The sequence below is a fragment of the Ruditapes philippinarum genome, unplaced genomic scaffold (genome assembly GCF_026571515.1).
Source record: "Ruditapes philippinarum isolate M1 unplaced genomic scaffold, ASM2657151v2 ctg589_1_1_1_1, whole genome shotgun sequence".
In the NCBI taxonomy this organism is placed as follows: Eukaryota; Metazoa; Mollusca; class Bivalvia; order Venerida; family Veneridae; genus Ruditapes; species Ruditapes philippinarum.
Genome location: NW_026866516.1, coordinates 257,793 through 279,293, shown reverse-complemented (window position 1 = coordinate 279,293; position 21,501 = coordinate 257,793). Strand labels below are relative to the sequence as shown.

At 32.3% G+C, this 21,501-nt stretch overlaps 1 protein-coding gene across 5 annotated transcripts in view; it reads left to right on the top strand.

Moving 5' to 3' along the window:
- The window catches only part of LOC132732723 (probable beta-tubulin polyglutamylase), a 117,195-nt gene that overhangs the window by 89,170 nt on the left and 6,524 nt on the right, over positions 1-21,501 (top strand). For all 5 annotated transcript variants that reach the window (XM_060719203.1, XM_060719200.1, XM_060719201.1 and 2 more), the window contains 5 exons: positions 14,737-14,896; positions 15,673-15,791; positions 18,200-18,400; positions 19,159-19,321; positions 20,177-20,348. In XM_060719203.1, the coding sequence (XP_060575186.1) occupies positions 14,737-14,896; positions 15,673-15,791; positions 18,200-18,400; positions 19,159-19,321; positions 20,177-20,348 (815 nt within the window). The remainder of the gene's footprint in view (positions 1-14,736; positions 14,897-15,672; positions 15,792-18,199; positions 18,401-19,158; positions 19,322-20,176; positions 20,349-21,501) is intronic.

Below are 21,501 nucleotides of genomic sequence, written 5' to 3'. Positions count from 1 at the left end.
AGTTTTGCAGTCAACCCTCAATTTGATAAGAATAATTCTTTGAACACTTTATTGGAATAATTGGAATAATAGTGTTCCTAATAATGGCATAAGTCAGTATAAAGCATGGCCATTATGCACTACTTAATGCAGTTTGACTTAACTATATATAACTTATGATTGTTTGAAATTAGTATTTCTACATTGCCATCCCTTTAAACAACGAATTCTAATTTCAAAGGCAGGGTTCATCTTTAATTCTAACTTGGTTTCCATTATTTCCATTTTAATAAATATAGACTACAGGCTCTCGAGTGCATAAAATTTAATATACTGGTACATATAATTTATGGACAGTGTTGCACAAAAGAAGATGATATGTCAATTATGACATCAGATATGACATCATTACACCAAAATGACCTCAGATAATTTATATGTAACTTTTATGCTCGATTTAGGTCAACAAAATGTTTCATTGATTCTGGACTAAAAAAGAATGGAAATAGATATTTATTTTTCTAGTATTATCATATGCCATGGTTTAATTTGTTCAGATGGTTTGTAATAGATCACTTGGGTCTCATAATGGTCTTTATGTGATGGTATAACTTCACAGGAGAAATTGAACCATGCAATATTATATGATATTGCACTCAAAATTGATATCCATTTCCTAAATAAAATATTGAGTTTGTCAGGAATTTGGAACACATTCTAACAATGAACTTTATAAAGGACTTTTACAATATGCTTTTGTTTATGATCCAGAGGAAAAATAATTGCTTGGTCGACCTCGTTTACTAAACTTTTGATCTTAATTGACTTTCAATTTGCATGATTTATTGACGAAACTAGTACATGATTTATTGATGAACATTGCATGATAATGTGTAATTAATATTAAAAGAAGTTCATTGATGTCTTTGACATAGAATATGAAAGAAAATGCAGTTCTTTGACTATTAAATTGTGATTTAGCATTGCAATTTCATAGACCAAAGACCTTTTAATCATTTTAGACTTAATCATTGTCTCAACTTAATTTGAATATTTTTGAGGGCTGTTTTAGTTATAGTAAACTCTGCTTATACTGATATTCAGGGGACTGACAAAATTTATACTGTTATATCCGGGTATTGTTATATCCAAGAGGCAAGCAATTTGAAACCGAGAGTTGGGACTGTGGCAACAGCATCTTTTTGAGTGGTATAAGCTAATAATTATAATACCATTTTAAGTGGAGTTTATTGTATATAATATATGTTTGGTGTTAGGTATATGTAATATTATGGGGAATTTTTATCATAATTTCATAGATACCGTATGTTTGTTGGTTATATTTTGGTGCATGGACGTTTTCTCATGATATATTACCAATATAGTGCCATTACAAATATATTAGGTTTAATAGGGAAAGTATAATTATATTCATTGGGCAAGGTCATTTATAGTTTTGCGTATTAATGTTTAACTAGGATCTAATATTGGGATAAATCTTTTTTTATTATATTAAATATAATTATATTTTAGCTCTCTTGACCACTGTGTGCTCAGGTAAGCTATTGTGATGTACTGATTGTCATTATCCACAATTTGTTTTTTAACAACATCTCGTTCCAAACCACTGAGTAGATTTTCGCCAAACTTACAATTTATAAAAGTTGGTGGGTGGTCCCCTATAAAGGCTATTAACACAATTCTGGTTTATTACATATGTTTTATGTTCCAGGAGCCAATCTTCTTGTTTAACTGCATGACCAAGACTGTAAATATCTGGCATATGTGTAGTATTTCCTAGTGGTTCCCTTATATAATGAAGGTTGCGTAAGGAGATCCCCTTTGTTCAAAATTTACTCTGCTGTCCCTTTTTTTTGCATAGATTATAGTTAAAAAGTCTTTGCCTCTTAAACTAAAAGGCCCAGGGCTTCGGTATGGGGTATGTAGCATTTCCGAGTGGGTCGATCACTTAATATATATATATGTAGTTACAATGTTTTGATCTTGCCTTTTATAGAAGTCCAAGCCATGGCCTTTGGTCATTTTATATAAGAAGATACTTTTTGAAATATTTTCTTTGAAACATCAAGGGGCAAAGGCGATTAAGGATTTTTATTTTGATATTATTATGTAGAATTGTTAAGTTATGCTTCTTAGCTACCATACCACATTAGTAATATGGATTGACCAGGTCCTCCCATCTTGGGAACTTATTACCAGCTTTTCCCTTGATATATTTGGATGAGCAAATATCAGGTCCACTTTGGACTGTACTTGTAGTTTAATTTTAAACTAAACCAGGTGTAAATAGATCTAGATTAATATAGAAATTTTTAGATTGCTATTTTTTATATTTTATAAATTTTTATATCATTGCTTAATATTTTTTATAGCTTTTTGTAATTTTGTGTTCATTTTTAGCCTATTTGTCACAGTAGTTTGAAAAGTGACATGCAGATTTTAAACAGTGACTGTCACGGACATACAGTTACGGTGTTTTAGGATTCTCGTTTTATCCTATTTTAATTTAAGTAATTTCGGACACAATAAAATAGTGTCACATTAAATATAACTGATATTACATTTTAAGTATGTCACACTTAAGTATAATTTTTTTTGTACAATATGCTCTTTGTATTAGCTAAAATTATAAAATGGGATACTTATTTTATTATAGATAGCTTTTTAAAATTTTACATTATTCAAACATTTTTATTATTGAAAAATCTGTTTTTATTTTTTTTAAACTAAATGACTGATTTAGATTTGTACCAGTGATACGCAGTGAAAAATTTGTTGATATGCACTTTGTTGATTTGCTACTAAATAATAACATGAAGAACGTGCAGTGTTCCATAATTCTCAAATGTTCTCCACAAACTACTGCCAACTTCTGTACTTGGATTAGTTTTGGAGGAAAAGTTAACATCGAATTGTAAAATATTCTGAGAACTCTACTGTTACATGATTTTAAATAGTCAAAATAAGATAAATAGCCTAAATTTACATAAAAATAACATAAAATGATAAATAACATATTTAATAAGATAAGTAACATAAAATAACATAACTTTTGTTAATGACAAGTTTTAAAATTTTGTATTACATGTATTATATTATCACAGGAGCAAAATACAGAAGGTGGAGGGTTCTAATTTGCGTAATGTTTTAAAAAATTAATATCTATATACATTATACATTATTATGCGATGTACTCTTTTTGAACTGTGAACAGTTATTATACATTTTCTGTGATTATGAATTATATTTATATTATAATTATGTGATATTAACAATTCCATCCATATTTTAGCACATCTGGAGCACAGTAGCTTATAATCTGAAATAATATTATACTACATGTTTTTCAATTTAAACAGTATTATTATTTGTTTTGTAGATTTTAATTTGAAATAAAAAACATTTTCATCTGGCGAATTTGTTGCTTTATGTTGCACCAGTGAAATAATCGCACCTGTCAGTTGTGCCTGCGAGGAGTATTCTAGGCTATATAAAGATGGTAGGATAAGGGGAGATATCTCCGTGGTGCCATGTGGTTTGAGATGGTTTTATTTGTTTACAAGTGCTTCCCATACAGTTGTTGATGCCGCCGCATCCCCTAGCTACTGATCTGAGATGGTATAAAAAGTTAAAAAAATAAGCTCAACTGAACACCAAGTGCATATGAATTTTTTTTTGATACAGTGAAGGGAATATTTTCTTTGTTCACAGTGTACAACCTGTAATGCCCTGTGCAGCATAATAAGTGCTGTTATGTCATTATTTCTAGAACAGATTTGAAATAATAGGCTCATCTGACCATAAGGAGAATATTTTTACGAACTTACCACTACCATCATTCAACTGGCTCAATCAAACCAAGCCTGAAACACTTTCAAATCCACTGTTTTTGGCGTTAATGTAAGGTTCCCATATTTTCTATTTTGTTGGAGAATATAATAAATCAGTTGCTATGGCTTAAGATAAACTTAAAATTGTAAGCACCTGTCTTCATAAACAATGATGCTAAGCTTTTTTCACAGGAGGTCCACTTGAAACCAATCAAAGGGAGCTTACTCCAGTCAGTTTGTAGATCAAGTAAAATCCTTGCACGGAGTTACCATTTAAAGTTTTATGATAAAAATTGTTTTTGTGATAAATGTCCCTGAGGTAAATCAGTTTATTGGATATGTGTTATTATTTATACTTATGATAACTTCTTACAAGTTATAACTATACACTGTCCCTCTATTTGATAAAGGCGGGAACTGTTCATGAAAAGAAAGCATGAACTATGGCATTATCAGTTAAGTTATCAAGTTCGTGAACAAGTATAAGAAAAGAAAATGGCAATTTCATGAATACTTAGTTCATGAACCAATGTACATTTCTTCAGAAAAGGAAATGGCAATTTCATGAACTCTTAATTCATGAACCAATGTACATTTGTTCAGAAAAGGAAATGGCAATTTCATGAACTCTTAATTCATGAACAAATATAAATTTGTTCAGAAAAGGAAATAGCAATCTCATGAACTTTCAGTTTATGAACCAATGTAAATTTGTTCAGAAAAGAAAATGGCAAGATCATGAACTGTTAGTTTATGAACCAATGTAAATTTGTTCATTTAAACTTTTAGGAACTACCAATAAATTAAAAGTCGAGATGGTACAGCATTTACAGATTGCACCTAGAAATTCATTGGTGTTTTGCATTGGATATAATTATAGTTTCAAGCTACATGCAATTGCTCAATGTGTTCTGATAAAAACAGGAATCAGTTTATATGTACCAGTAAAATACATTATTCCCGCAATAAGTGATTTATGCAGGTAACCATTTCCTGATGTGTTTTTAGAGAAATAAGTCCATTATTGTCTAGATTTTGATTTATTAACCACTTATTGACAAATTTAAAACCAGAAAAAAACTTCTCTTATATAAGTTGTCTAGCCTCCTTTATTGTTCATATAGAATTTATTAAAGTTTACAAAGGCAATAAGTTATTTATTTTTACATCTGAATATAGACTATTTCTCTGAATATAGTCTTTTTTCGACCACTTCTCAAAATATCAAATGATTTACTAGAATCGTCTGTACAATATTATGTAAATTGCCATGTTAAGTATTATGATGCTTCTGACAAGAAAAGAAAGATTTAGTTACATGACCCTATACGGTAAATTATGTTGATCATGTTTATGTAATATTTATTTTTATGACTTAACTTATATAAAATTATCATCATAATGTTTATTTTTAGGACTAAAAGTCTTATTAACATTTGAAACGGTTTTTAAATGTGGTTTGGTTTATCTAAAAAGTAAAATTCATAAATAATGCAGCAATGTATTTTGAGATTCTTTGAATTGAAATATAAAATATGTATTAGTGATTTTTTACCTTATATAACTGAGGCCTAAAAAAGGCCACTTCTCAATATCATAAGGAAAAAGGGCAATTAATGCAAGTCTGAAGAATAACGGTTATTCATGCAAGTTAATTGGCCAGCCTTAAGAATAATAGTAATAATACATCACCAGCCTATTTGCCGGCTGAGGGAATAAGTGTTATTTTTGTCAGTCAAATGCAAGTTTGAGAAATAATAGTTATTTTCACCAGCCAATAGGCCAGCCTGAGGAATTGGGGTTATTATTACCAGCGATAATTGGCCAGTCTGAGGAATAAGGGTTTTTCACCAGCCAATAGACCAGTCTAAGGATTGGTCTGTAGTTGCATTTGTCACTTTTAGAACCTTTTTTAAATATACATGTAGATGTAACTTTTGCAATCTTAAATTGGTTTGGGAATATATCATAAGAAATGCTTAAGTTCATAATATATGTAATTGAATTCGCTATGATGACAGCTGACATTTTTAGGTATTTTGGCCCAAGTCCATCCAGACCTGTAGACTGAATTGAAAAAAAATATTCAAAGTTTTCCTGACTTACTGGCCTGTATTAACAAAGTTACAGCTTGAAAAACAAGCACAACATGTTGACTAATCTATTGTTAGTTTTAGTGCAACAGAAAACTGTAACAGTTAAAGTTTGTTTGTAGTGGGGGGATTATTATAAGGCTGAAAAAAGTAAAAACCAACATTTGCCAAGTTCCATATAACAACTATTGGCCAGTTGGGAGTTCCTGCGACTTAGTGTTTGCCTCATAGAAGTCACCTGTATCTTTGGAAAGATCATGTTTAAAAATTGTAATTTTGTAATGATTTTGGAGCTTTTGCTGTCCCCAGAATCTATAACTATACATGTATAATAGTAATAAGGTTGAAGAGTATTTTTGTTCATTCTATATGGTGTCTTCTCCACTATTAACAAGAACGGTTTTAACAAAGAAACACATAATTATGAGTCCTATCCATCTCCCTTCTATGTTTCAATAATTTTATACCACTTATTTTGCAAGATATTGATAAATACATGTATGTATTTGTCGCCCTATGCATAATTTTTTTCCTTTTTTTTTGTATTTTTATTTTTGTTTACTGTGAAATAGCACAAATTATAATATACATGTATAATCTATGTGTGTTTAAAGTATTGCTGCAAACTTTAATAGCTTTATAATGATTAAAAGAAATCATGCAACATGTGTTCCTGACATCTACGATGGTGTTCCCTGTAATAATTGTCACATAGATGTACAGTGAAACCTCTACAGTGTGGCCCTGTGTAGAGCAATAACCCATTACAACAAAAGTTTCAGTTCTTCCCAAAGTAAAACTTTATAGTTCTTCCCAAAGTAAAACTTTCTACTTCTTCCCAAAGAAAATTTTTATAGTTCTTCCAAAAGTAAAACCTTATAGTTCTTCTAGAAATAAAACTTTATAGTTCTTCCAAAAGTAAAACTTTATAGTTCTTCCCAAGTAAAACTTTATAGTTCTTCCTGAAGTAAAACTTTATAGTTCTTCCCATTTTAGTAAAACTTTATAGTTCTTCCTGAAGTATTTATATAAACTTTATAGTTCTTCTTGAATTAAAAATTGATAGTTCTTCCTGAAGTAAAACTTTATAGTTTGACCTGAAGTAAAACTTTATAGTTCTTCTTGAAGTAAAACTTTATAGTTCTTCCTGAAGTAAAACTTTATAGTTTGACCTGAAGTAAAACTTTATAGTTTGACCTGAAGTAAAACTTTATAGTTTGTCCCAGAGTTGGTCTCGAAGTAAAACTTTATATATTTTCTTGAAGTAAAACTTTATAGTTCTTCCCAAGTAAAACTTCATAGTTCTTTCTGAAGTAAAATTTTATAGTTCTTCCCAAAGTAAAACTTTATAGTTATTCCTGAAGTAAAATTTTTTAGTTCTATCTGAAGTAAGCTTTGTAATTCTTCCTGAAGTAAAACTTTAGTATAGTTAGTCTCGGAGTTGGTCCCAAGGTTAAACTTTATATATCTTCCCAGAGTAAAACTTTATAGTTCTACCTGAAGTATAACTTTATAGTTTGTCCCAAAGTAAAACTTAATAGTTCATCCCAGAGTTAAAAGAAAATTACGTTCTATTTAACTTTTGAGCTTTTATATTAGTTGACAATATAAAAGTATTCCTTGGAAACCTGAGTTGTATATTAAGGCCTTTGTATCCTAATATCTCTGCTGAAAATATGTAGGGACTAAGTTAGTTGCATAGATTTGATTTTTGAAAGTTGAAATCCAGCTCAGAGTAGTTTGTAAAGTTTGAGTCTTTAATGGTTTTGCATTGTTATCACTTGGTTGATGTCAAGCTATAATGAACTTGAGTTGGCATTATATATTAACATGCAAAAACTTAAATATAGCCCATTATACAAAACCTGGAATACTTGCTTATTCCTATGAGACACAGCTGTAAGAAAAGGGGCTCACAGTATTCTGAAAGCCATATTTTTTAAGTGTAATGTCCTTTTTTTGACTTCTAATTTTTGTCAATTTTTAATGGCGTTACAAAGTAGTATCAAACATTTCTTTAAATCAACAAGAAATTTGGAATATTTTATCATCATGTCAAGGCAAAGAAAAACTGTTGTGATTTCAAGAAGATAGCTATATTTTGTTGAAGTTATGCCTTTTAAAAAAACAAACAAAAAAACAACAAAATAAACTTTTTTGGATAATGATATTTTTAATGTTATATGCCACTTTTTCATATGGAAAATGATTAAACTTCTGTATACCAACATCTCGAAAATACAAAACAGCCATCATAACTTCATCATAACACTCTTGTATTAAGTTTTTTGTTGTTGTTAACATGTTTTTGACACATCAGAGCAAAATTGGCACCGCATGCATTGCTCATGTTGAACATTTGATTATTAGCTTATATAAATTTACAACTTTATAATGACTGAATAATATGTCATCCTTAAAGCAAACAGCTCTTTAACAAAGACATCAAGTGGAGGGGTGGCCTACTGGTTAAGGTGTCTGCCTCACAACCCAGGGATCATTGGTTTGAGCCCTAATCGGGTCACAACCATGTTTTTTCTTGTGACCCCAGTACAGGTTGGTTCCAGGAAGCGACTCAAAAATGATAAATACAAGTTGCAAGAACTTGTTTCACAATCCAGCTTAAATACCAACAAAGACATTAAGATGGCATTGTTTTATATCACATATAAATATGAGACTAGTTTATACTCTAGTGATACTGAAATTTTTAAGTTAAACTCAATATATGAGCCAAGTCATGACAAAACCAACATAGTGCGTTTGCGACCAGCATGGATCCAGACCAGCCTGCGCATCTGCGCAGTCTGATCAGGATCCATGCTGTTTGCTATTAGTTTCTCTGCTTGTAATAGGGTTGGTAAGCGAACAGCATGGATCCTGATCAGACTGCGTGGATGCGCAGGCTTAGGTCTGGATCCATGCTGGTTGCAAACTCACTATGTTGTTTTTGTCATGACGCGGCTCAATTATAGACTTCTTCATGCTTTCCCATATGAAGATTTGACCACAAAACTGCTGTAACTTACAAGGAATAAAGGACTTACAACAGTTGTGATCAACCCTCGAAATTTAATTTATTATATTGTATGATAAATGCAGTCAGCGGAGCACATATGCAGTTGGAGACTCCTGCTTTGTTTGAACTTGCAACATTTAGTTCTACTACAAATCTTAATGCTCTACTTATTTTTTCACCATATTTTATTACTTACAATTATTATCTTCAAATGTTTATATTAAAGTGATCATTCTCTTTAATCTTAAAATTAAATTATATTATCAGTCATCACTTAAGTAAATTAATAAGATTTCACTCAATTTTACTATTTTCTACCTGCCATTGAGACGCCACTCTGATGCACATAGCATGCAATGAAGGCGTCGACTGTAAAGTAACGCAATTCTATCCATTTAAAAGAATAAGATATGTCAGTTTTGCTTTATTCACAATCCAATCCTTTTTGTACCATTTATGATCTGCGAATTAGACGCAGTCAATTTCTCAAATTAATGTTGCGAATATTTATGTAAATGCATTAAAACATGTTTAATATCGCGGAAAGTGATGCAGATTTATAAAATATTACCTATAAAATATTTGAAAGTGGTTTTCTATACAAATCGTAGTATGCATACTTTGTATATATACCCACATGATAACATGCATACAAATTAAGTCAAGCTTGCAAAATACCGAGATTTAAAAATAAAATTGATTTGAATAAATTTCAAATTTTTTTCATTTTTTTTTTCAAATATAATTATTTACAGAAGATCGTTTCTTTGGATGTAATGTACGGAATTAGAATATTCATACAACTTTCTATTCATTCCTTTCTTTCTTTCTATATATAACTTATATAACGTATATATTCCTGTTTTGTACTTCTTTTTTTAAAATGTAACTTGATATATATAAGAATAATAGAGTTGTACTTGAGTAATAAAAGTAAAATATAATGTTGTGGAGAGGGAAAAATAGATGTTATCTTATTTGTATAACATTAGCTTCAGGAAGACATGTAGGATTTTTTGTTTTTATACATGTACCTCTTTACATACCCTTATTTTTGGACTTAAACAAAAGCAAAATTAAATAGTGGATAATTATGTTAGCAGTGATAGCAAATGCCACTGCAGCCTTTGTCACTGCTGAATTTCTTTAGTATGCAGAAGTACGATTTATCAGACTGCATAGAAGTGTGATTTGTCAGACTGTACTGATGTTTGACTGGTCAGACTGTACTTAACCCTTTCGCTGCCAGAGGGTTATTGTTTCATTGTTCACCTATTTGCCAGAGGATTTTCTGAGAAATTACTATATTATTAATTAATATAATTATTATTATTTGTTATATGTATTATAATAATTATATATGTTTCAAAATCTGTTAGTATAATAATAATTATTGTCGATGGCATAATTTTCTTTATATTTATTATTATTTTTATTATTACTATTATTTATTTATTATTATTACTATTATTATTATAGAAACGGCTAAAGCCGTCCATATGGCAAATACGCCGAAAATAACAGGGACGGCTTAAGCCGTCCCTATGGCAGTGAAAGGGTTAAGGTCAGTTCCCCAGACTGCATGAAAATATGATTGGTCACACTATACATTAGAGCTTATATTGTTCAGATTGCAAGGAAGTGTGATTGGTCAGATTGCACAGAAGTGTGATTTGTCAGACTGCACAGAAGTGTGATTTGTCAGACTGCACTGAAGTGTGATTGGTCAGATTGCACTGAAGTGTGATTGGTTAGACTGTAAAAAAAACAGGAAAAAACAAATTAAGTTTTAGGTACTTTCCCTATACATGTATATAAACTGTATAAGCAATATTTCATATCGAAATTTACTTTCCTTTGCATAAAGGTGGGCATTAAATATTTTCTTTTTTCTAATATCATCAATTTATGAAATTTTCGATAAAAATCAGCTTCGTACCTCGCCATCATGGAGACTGGTGAGTGAAAGTATTTGTTTGATCTAAATTGGAAAGCATTCACGGGGGAGCTTTGCAAGCGTAGATCATCAAAACGATCGTCTCTCAAACGCACATTTTTTCTCTCTGGACGGCTAAATTAAGCTGTTTGGTGACAGGTACATTTATCGTAAATTGCTTGACAGTTTTGATGGAAAATCAATTATTAATGTAGTTACCTTTTGAAACGGTCCAGCGATTAAGACTTTTTGAACATTTTAAAAGCATTTGAGCTCTAAACCATATAATTCTAATGATTGCTCATCCAACCAATGAAATATTACATTTTCGGAAAGGGAAAATATTTTGAAAATATAAAATATGAAAATTATGCTGTGAATCAAATGTGTTTTGTAGTCTATTAAAAACCTGTCAGGTTTATAATTTATCTAACACACATTGGGTTAACAGCTGGAAGTCACATTAAATTCATTCAGGAATGAAACCTGATTTTTCATATGCTAAAACATCTTGTCATAAAATGTATTGAAAAAAACTTCCTTTACAAAATCTGAAATTGCCTAAAAACCGTGGTTATAGAATTAAAAGTATTCTTGCAATATTGCAAACTTTCTATAGTGACTGAAGGTTAAAAATTGAAATTATGATTCTGACAGTACACAAAGCCTAGTTTTACAACCGCTGAACCATATCAAAATTCATGTCAGTTTTTGGCGATAATAGATAGTTCCCAATTTTCTTAATATTTACCTCCCTTGCCAAAAGTGGCAGCCATTTTTAGCATTTATAGTCTGTTATGATAATATAATTGACAAAATATGAAAAGTTTTAATTATATAAACAACTTATTTTGATGAATTGTCAAATTCTTTTGCCAGTAATGATTAAACTGGAATTGGAGAAATTTTGCCAGGAACATGGCGTCTGTTTATCATTCAAATATTGAAAGATATAACAAAAAATTAGCAAAAGCCATCAGTTACAGTAAACCAAATTGTTACCATTAACAAATGGGACATGATCATCTGTCCTGCTTATTGCAGGGGAGTGTCCTTTTAATGTGTAAGCAGTCCAGAAAACTCAGTGGGTGAGTCCTTCAGTTAACATAGTAAGATGGTATCAGGGTTACGAGTCCTCAGGTCACTGGTTCGTATCGATTTATTCAGGGAATATACATAAACACATACAATATTATCACATATATCAACTTGCATATATATAAAAACACATACATAAATGCAACAAAAATAATTATAAGATTAATTATTGAGTATGTTCTATGTTACCCTAGGATTGCCCATTAAGCTAAAAGCTTATTTCCAATGGGGTCCATTTACTGTAAAATTATCACACTTAAACTTACATAATAATAAATGAACTATAAAGAAGTTAAAATAATTGACAATTAGGTTGCATTTTTTTTTCACTCTGTGACAACAGAACTGAAATTTATATTAGCAGCCTTCAAATTACTTGATTGTGTGATACCTGGCTCTATAATACATATGTTATATATCCTGTCATACTTTCTGCTTAGTGCTCAGAGGGTTTCAGAACTTTTGTTGCTAGAGTGAATGATAATTGAAATTCAAAAATTCCTAATTTTATGCCACTTAGCTATACCCTTGTTATAAGTATTGCAGCAAATTCTTTTGTAATTGTTATTGGCATGAATTTATAATGGCGTCATGAGTATATGATGAGTAGAATGTATCATAAATGATTTTGCATGAAGTATTATTGTGCTAGTTGTTACCATGTTATGTTATTCGAGTTGTAAAGTGAGAAAAAAATAATATTGGGGTGTACAAAGGCTTGCTTCAGGAATCCTGGTCACCTGGTTGCAGTAAAGTCCCATGCCACCAAGAGTGGTTCATACTGACCAAACACAACCTTTTACCTGGCTTTATAGATTTTACTCATTTAGCCATAAACATTTTATGACGGGAATTAGGTGGCACAGTGGTTAAACCTGGTTTGATTCTCAATATGGTTACTGTGGTTTCAAGCCCTTCAGGGGTCATAGTTTTATCGAGTCACAACCATGTCCTCCAGTACAGGTAAGTATGAGAATGGTTCTAAGACATTGTAAGCTTTCATTGAGCTTGAATTTATGTTTAAATTGAAAACTAGAGAAAAAGAATCAAAATAGGTTCTTCAGTCTTTTTTTGTTTAGCGATTTAGCCCTATAGTTTGATTAAGATCCAAGTAATAATAGTCTTTTGTTTCTATGTACAACAATATTCAAATAGAATAGTCACATTCTTGAATATTGAAAGAGCATAATGGTGAAAGTAAAAGTGAAAGGGAAGTAACTGCAAGAGGAAGTTACTTGGCTGTATAAAAAGCGCAAAAAAATCATATTCAGTTTTTTTTTTTTTTTTTTTGGTTTACCGTTGCACCAACACAGTAAAGGTCATATAGCAAATTTCCATCTTTACTGGTGGAGGAAGTCCTTGCATTATTTCAGGCATGAACGGGCACCTGAGTAGAACTACTGACATTCCATAAGCTAACTGGATAGCTTCCTCACATGAAAGAATTTAAAGTCCCTAGAGAGATTTCAAACCACAGTGGTGAGAGGCAAGTGATTTGAAGTCAATGACCTAAACCACTCTGCCACTGACACCTTTTCAATTTTTACCATCTGAGTATATAGAATAAGTATAAGATAATATTGTATAGTGTCACTGAATAGTTATTATTTAATTATCTTCCCTTTCATTTTGTAATACCAGGTTACAGGCCCCCACGGTTACACATTTAAACGGATTTGTTTCGATTTTCATTCGTAAACGTTTATGATATTTTTTACCGTTTAATCGAAATGACCATAATTATTGTCTTACAAAATATTTTAATCATTGCCTGTAATCATGGATGTTACCAATTCTAATTGATTTATTCTAAAGTAAAACACGGCAAATGGGTGTTTACAACCCTCCAAACAGCATTACCGTGCAATAATCGCTCATGACATAATACATTTTTGGTAAAGTTGCAATGATTTCATCTCATTTATCGTCATATATTGATAGTCAATCCGTCTAACAAGCATTAACAATTAATTGGTATTAGGTAAAGGGAAGCAACCACATCAGAATTTGTTTTAATTTTGTTAAGAGTTGTCCTTCCATGATATACACTATAGGATGTATGATACTTTAAATTTATGTAGTTTTGCATTGCCTTTATGGGTATAGGGCTGTGTAAAAGCAAAGAATGCTTATTAACTATGTTAATTAAGCTTAAAGTTGCATGCCTCCAGATGAGCAAAAATATTTCAAGAAAATAAAACTAAAGAAGAAGTAAGAAAAGTAACACAATTGAAGATTCAAGTAATAATTTTCATGTTATTTGTGATTAAACACTGATTTAGCAGTGTTTATCACCATATTTCAACTGAGTGACTTATACGCAGTTAAAGGGCTATTTTGTATATTTTGACCACTTGGTTATTTGAGTGGTTTGTAAGTGTTGTTTTCAATATTCAAAATACTTTCTAAAAAAAAAAAAATGTTTACTTCCCAATACATGTATTTTACTATAAATTCATTTTCAAAATTTTCATGAAAATAAGCATGAATCTGGAGGCATGCTACTTTAATTTTGATTCCAGTTAAATTCTTTTCTACTGGAATTCTACCAAAATACTTCTGAAACTAAGGGTATATAATACATGATTACATGAATATACCCTGGGGGAACTCGAGAAGGAATTTCAGTTTATGTACCAGTGGTAATTTCCAGAATATCATTTTGATTAAGGAATATTATATATTTTGCATTTTCAGTTTTCAACAGTTTTCAGTACCACTTTTTTCAAGACTTTTTTGAAAAGGTTTTTATCTTTCCAGATACTGACACAAGTGACTCTTCAGAGGTGAGGAAGGAAAGGAGCAAGTCTGAAAAGGATGATGGCAAAAGAGCATCAGAGGTCAGAACTACCAAGCTCCCTATGGTATCAGCTACCAACAGACCTTTATTCTATGTTGGTAATGGCAATGGAGCATCACTGTGAGTATTTAAATTGTGTAGAAACCAAGATATTATTAGAAAGCTAATTTCAAATAACTCCCCAATTAACACTCACAGCGTCACAATATTGTTTGTTTCTATTGGCCAGGCCAAGATTGCAATGCTTAAAGAATAAACTTTAATAATACCAGTTAGACCCCTGTAAATCATTGACCAAGGTTATCCTTGCTTAGCATTGTTAAGCATGATAAACCATGGTTAAACCATGGTTTTGGAAAATAAACATTTATATTATGGCCAACCATGTATATATTTCGATTCAAGTTATGACCATGGTCATAGACATATTTGCTGACCATGGTTGGAGATTATACATTACCTTCCCTGGTTTTTAATTTATACAGAATAAATATTATTTGGATTGTATAGGATTAGATACAAATGTATAAGCATATAGACACACCCTTGAATACATTCCTTGAACCAACCAGTAGTATTCAATGAGTATAAATATTTTGCTCAAGGAAACAACAGCTTGCCCCTGACAGGATTTGAACCCTCACAGTCAGCAATTCCTAGATAATTTAAGTCTGAAGCAACCAACAGGGGTTTGGCCTATTTGTTTATCCAGTAATGATCAAATTATCTTAAAATAATTCCTTTCAATCATCAAGAACAAAACTACTATCCCTGCACACCCATTTGCTATATAGTACTTTATGTTATATACTTTAAAGTTAGTTATTTGCAAATGAGACAAATGCCTTTGCACTGACCTAGATGAGCTGCATGTTAATAGATTTGTGTATTTCTAGTGTTGAAGGTCCGTTGACTAGCCTGGGCTGGAAGAAGATAACAGATAGACGTGATGGAAGATTTAAATTAAAATGGGTACAATGTAAATCTACAATAGACTACAGTTCTTTCAGGGAAGGTATCAATATGAAATAAAAGATCTTTTACTTGTAATTTTTATATTCCTTTACCCTTAATCTGCTAGAACCTTAGCACCCTTAGTGCCATCTTGCAGTCAGACTAGGCTCTATGCTCAGTTTTTCTATCATATATGGTTATTGAAATACTTTAAAATTTGATTGAAATGTTCCAATTTCAATATGATTCTTTATTTCTTAAGGGACAGTTACACACATGGTCGGTCCCCAATCGGTCATTTAATTTTAAATACTCGCTGTTATGATCGGTTGTACATAATGGTTGATTTTATTTCTGGTTTTCTGTTTAAATGGCCATCGGTGACAAAAAGCATACTTAAACAGGGTTGGATTGGTGATAAAAATGCCCGAAAGGGCATATTATGTTATACCCCCTGGCGTCCGTCCGTCCGTCCGTCCATTAGCAATTTGGTTTCCAGAGCATAACTTAAGTTCCATTTGGCCCACAATGTTCAAACTTCAAAGAATGATTGTCCATATCGGGTAGAAGACCCCTATTGATTTTGGGGTCAAAAGGTCAAAGGTCAAGGTCACTAATACCTTGAAACTGAAAACAGTTCCGTCTGTTAGCAATTTGGTTTCAGGAGCATAACTTAAGTTCCATTTGGCCCACAATTTTCAAACTTCATAGGATGATTGTCCATATTGGGTAGAAGACCCCTATTGATTTTGGGGTCAAAAGGTCAAAGGTCAAGGTCACTATTACCTTAAAAAACTGAAAACAGTTTCCGGAGCATAACTTAAGTTTCATTTGACCCACAATGTTCAAACTTCATAGGATGATTGTCCATATTGGGTAGAAGACCCCTATTGATTTTGGGGTCAAAAGGTCAAAGGTCAAGGTCACTATTACCTTAAAACTGAAAACAGTTTCCGGAGCATAACTTAAGTTCCATTTGACCCACAATGTTCAAACTTCATAGGATGATTGTCCATATTAGGTAGAAGACCCCTTTTGATTTTGGGGTCAAAAGGTCAAAGGTCAAGGTCGCTATTACCTTAAAATTGAAAACAGTTTCCGGAGCATAACTTAAGTTCCATTTGACCCACAAAATTCAAACTTCATAGAATGATTGGCCATATATGGTAGGAGACCCCTAATGTTTTTGGGGTCACAAGGTCAAAGGTCAAGGTCACTATAACCTTAATACTGAAAACAGTTTCCGAAGCATAACTTAAGTTCCATTTGGCCCACAATATTCCAACTTCATAGGATGATTGTCCATATTGGGCAAAAGACCCCTATTGATTTTGGTGTCACTAGGTCAAAGGTCAAGGTCAATATTACCTTAATACTGAAAATAGTTTCTAGAGCATAACTTAAGTTCCATTTGGCCCACAATATTCAAACTTCATAGGATGATTGTGCATATTGGAGAGAAGACCCCTATTGATTTTGGGTCACAAGATCAAAGGTTAAGGTCATTTATAACTTAAGTATTAATTAACCTACAGCTATAAAGTTTTATAGGCTGAACAACTAATTCCCATGTCTTGCAAATGCTTCATCCTTACTAAAAAAAAACACTTTCGGGCATATAATGCTCCGCCAAGCCGTGCTCTTGTTATCGTTTGTAAATCAGAGCTAAGTCGGGCGTAACACTGATTAATCAGTGTTTGATAGCTAGTCATCAGTGGTTAAACACTTTCCATGAGATATGGCCGGTGATTCATATTGGTTATCTTTGTCAGATCGGCGATATCGGTGATTAAGAGCTTGAATATCTCGTGATATAGGTTGCCCTCAGTTATTTGTAAAATCTTTTCACCGATCGAGAATTTTAAACATGTTTAAAAATCCCAATCGGTAATTTTTCACCGATAAAACTTATCTTTTCCCAATAGCAGTTGATAGGTGGAAAACAAGTGACCAATAGGTGATATCGGTGTTAAATACGTTGTCATCGGTTCACTCCATTAAAACTACCAATCAATCACCGATGGCTCTGTGTAACTGGGGTGTTAAGGGATATCATGATAAAAAGTTTAACGTTGGTCAGGCCTGGTCAGACTGCATATTTATTGAGAGTGGCTAGACTGGTGGTAAAGACTTTGTTGTTTTTTATGTACTCATATCATGTAGGGATAAAATTTTTTAATCAGATGCACATCTAAATGCGACTTTTACTGTGTTGATGTCACTATAAAAAGAGCAACAGCAAAAAACATGAAAAAAACTTCCTCATCAGTTGTATGTGTAATTCTTTCATCATAAAATACACACGGAAAATTGGAGCGCCACAGTCGGGACATAAACCACATGTCTCTGGATTGCTGGTCCAGTATGCTTGTCACTATACCAAAATGTGTTATTTTTCAATGTTTAATTCCCACTCCTGACTTTCTTTCATATATATAATATCATTATATACATTGTATTCTTTTCCAGGTAATCAGCTAGTTAATCATATACCAAACTCACAGTTGCTCACAAATAAACTTGGTTTGCTCAACAGTTTAAAGAGTTATGAGAGGATAACTCTTAGTACCAAAGGGAGACTACCCAGGTTAAAAATGACTGAATTTCATCCTGAAACTTACAGACTTGATGATAAAACTGATAGGGAAGAATTTTTAAGAACATACAAAGGTTTGTTTGTTTGTTTGTTTTGGGTTTAACATCACATCGACACAGTATAGGTCATATCGCGACGTCACAGCTTTACTGGTGGAGGAAGACCTCAGGTGCCCTTCCGTGCATTATTTCAGGCACGAACGGGCACCTGAGTAGAACCACCGAAGTTCCGTAAGCTAGCTGGATAGCTTCCTCACATGAAAGAATCCAAAGTCCCTGTCGGAATTCGAACCCACAGCGGTGAGGGGCAAGTGGTTTGAAGTCAACGACCTTAACCACTCGGCCACAGACACCCCCACATACAAAGGTAATTGTACTTATAGTCGTTTATTTTCTTAGGGCATTTATTTAAAGTTTGCATTTAGACCCAAATGGATAACATTTTAAGAACTTCACTACAATTTTTTTGGTTTTAGTTTAAAGACATTATTTTAGCTTGATTGTATTGAGAACTTGAAGCTCATTTATAACCACTCTTAATTTTGCTGTTTTAAACAATCCTATGCTGGAGTTGTTTGATAAAACATGATTGTGGTATTTATTTTAAACTGCTAAAAAAAAGAAAATAACATTCAATAAAAAAAGGCTGGTTTGATGACCTGGCCCTAGGTATAAGTATAATTGTTGCTATAACACCTAGATAAGTCAATTATTGCTGCTTTTCGTTTTCAAAGAGTGGATATTAATTTTGTTGTTTTAATGTTATTGCTATTGAAGCTTATAAAGAAATGAATGTTTTATGATAAGCCAGCAATATATTTGATACCTTAAAGAGAGCGAGATATGGATATGTAAACCAACGGGACTAAATCAAGGAAAAGGGATATTTTTGATACGTAGCCGAAAGGAAGTAGATGAAATTTTAAATGAACAGGAACAGAAAAAGCAACAATCAAAGAAGCCAGGACTACCAGTAATGAACAGAATAGTTCAAAGGTAATCAACATTGTATAATATTATCCTTTTGCTAAGTTTGAAAGTAACTTCTTTTTACCATATTATTCTTATATAAAGTAAATGGTAAATCACTGTAAGGTAAGTGAACAGGCACGAAAAATATATGCAAATAAATAAAAACAAAATAGTTTGACATTATGAAACTGTTTTAATATGAAAAATGCAAAGCCTCAAAGCGAGCTCGATTTACTTTTACCGTGTAATAGTATAAAATAATTGTTCATTTTTATTTTACATTTTTCCGTTTTAAAATTGTAATTCGGTATTTATACACTGCTTTTGCTTATTATGGTTCCCTGTTTTATTATGGTTCCCATATAAGTGCGCAGGACACCAGTCTACGCTTCTGTTTTCAATCAGAATACCTCGGCTTTTATTGATATCTTGTAATTCGAAAAGTTGTGATGTGTCAATTCAGTACTTTGGACGGAAGTTTTCAAAACCATCACTATCTAGCGAGGTACTCTGGTTACCGAAAGCTCGCTTTGCGAGCAGGCCCTTCGAGCTCGCTTAAAATATGAAACATAATTTTTTATTTAAAATCACAAAATTCTTCATTTCTGGTTTTTGAGAGCGCTTCTGTGGCCGAGTGGTTAACATATCTGTAAGGTTAAAAAAAGAGGCATTGGATTCTTTTATACGAGAAAGCTATCCACCTGGCTTACAGAAGGTTGAGGTTCTACTTAGGTGCTAGCTTTTGTCTTAAATAATCCACTAAGGGACACTTTAAGTCTTCTTCCATACAAATAGCTGAGAAATCTCCATATGACCTTTTTACCTCAGACTATTATATTGTGCTAACTGTATGATATTTGTGTCTTTGATGTTTCACAGGTATATAACAAATCCATTGTTATTGGAAGGTAGAAAGTTTGATGTCCGTGCCTACATGTTGATTGCCTCCACTGTGCCTTTCCTTATCCTGTTTCATCAAGGCTATGTTAGATTGTGTTGTCATGAATATGAGGCTGACAATATGGACCTTGGTAGACATCTAACCAATCAGGTAATTGTCAGACAGTGTTGTTATAAATATGAGGCTGACAATATGGATCTTGGTAGACATCTAACAAATAGGGTAATTATCAGACTGTGTTGTCATGAGTATGAGGCTGACAATATGGATCTTAGTAGACATCTAACAAATCAGGTAATTGTCAGACTGTGTTGTCATGAATATGAGGCTGACAATATGGATCTTGGTAGACACTTAACAAATCAGGTAATTGTCAGACTGTGTTGTCATGAATATGAGGCTGACAATATGGATCTTGGTAGACATCTAACAAATCAGGTAATTGTCAGACTGTGTTGTCATAAATATGAGGCTGACAATATGGATCTTGGTAGACATCTAACAAATCAGGTAATTGTCAGACTGTGTTGTCATGAATATGATGATGACAATATGGATCTTGGTAGACATCTAACTAACCAGATAATTGTGAGAATGTGTTGTCATGAATATGAGGCTGACAATATGGATTTTGGTTGACACTTTACCAATCAGGTAATTGGCAGACTGTGTTGTCATGAATATGACACTTACAATGTGGATCTTGGTAGACACTTAACAAATCAGGTAATTGTCAGACTGTGTTGTCATGAACATGAGGCTGACAATATTGATCTTGGTAGACACTTAACAAATCAGGTAATTGTCAGACTGTGTTGTCATGAATATGAGGCTGACAATATGGACCTTGGTAGACATCTAATCAGTCAGGTAATTGTCAGACAGTGTTGTTATAAATATGAGGCTGACAGTATGGATCTTGGTAGACATCTAAAAAATCAGGTAATTATCAGACTGTGTTGTCATGAGTATGAGGTTGACAATATGGATCTAGGTAGACATCTAACTAACTGGATAATTGTGAGAATGTGTTGTCATGAATATGACGCTGACAATATGGACTTTGGTAGACATCTAACAAATCAGATAGTTGTCAGACTGTGTTGTCATGAATATGACACTGACAATATGGATCTTGGTAGACATCTAACAAATCAGATAATTGTCAGACTGTGTTGTCATGAATATGACGCTGACAATATGGATCTAGGTAGACATCTAACAAATCAGGTAATTGTCAGACTGTGTTGTCATGAATATGACACTGACAATATGGATCTAGGTAGACATTAAACAAATCAGG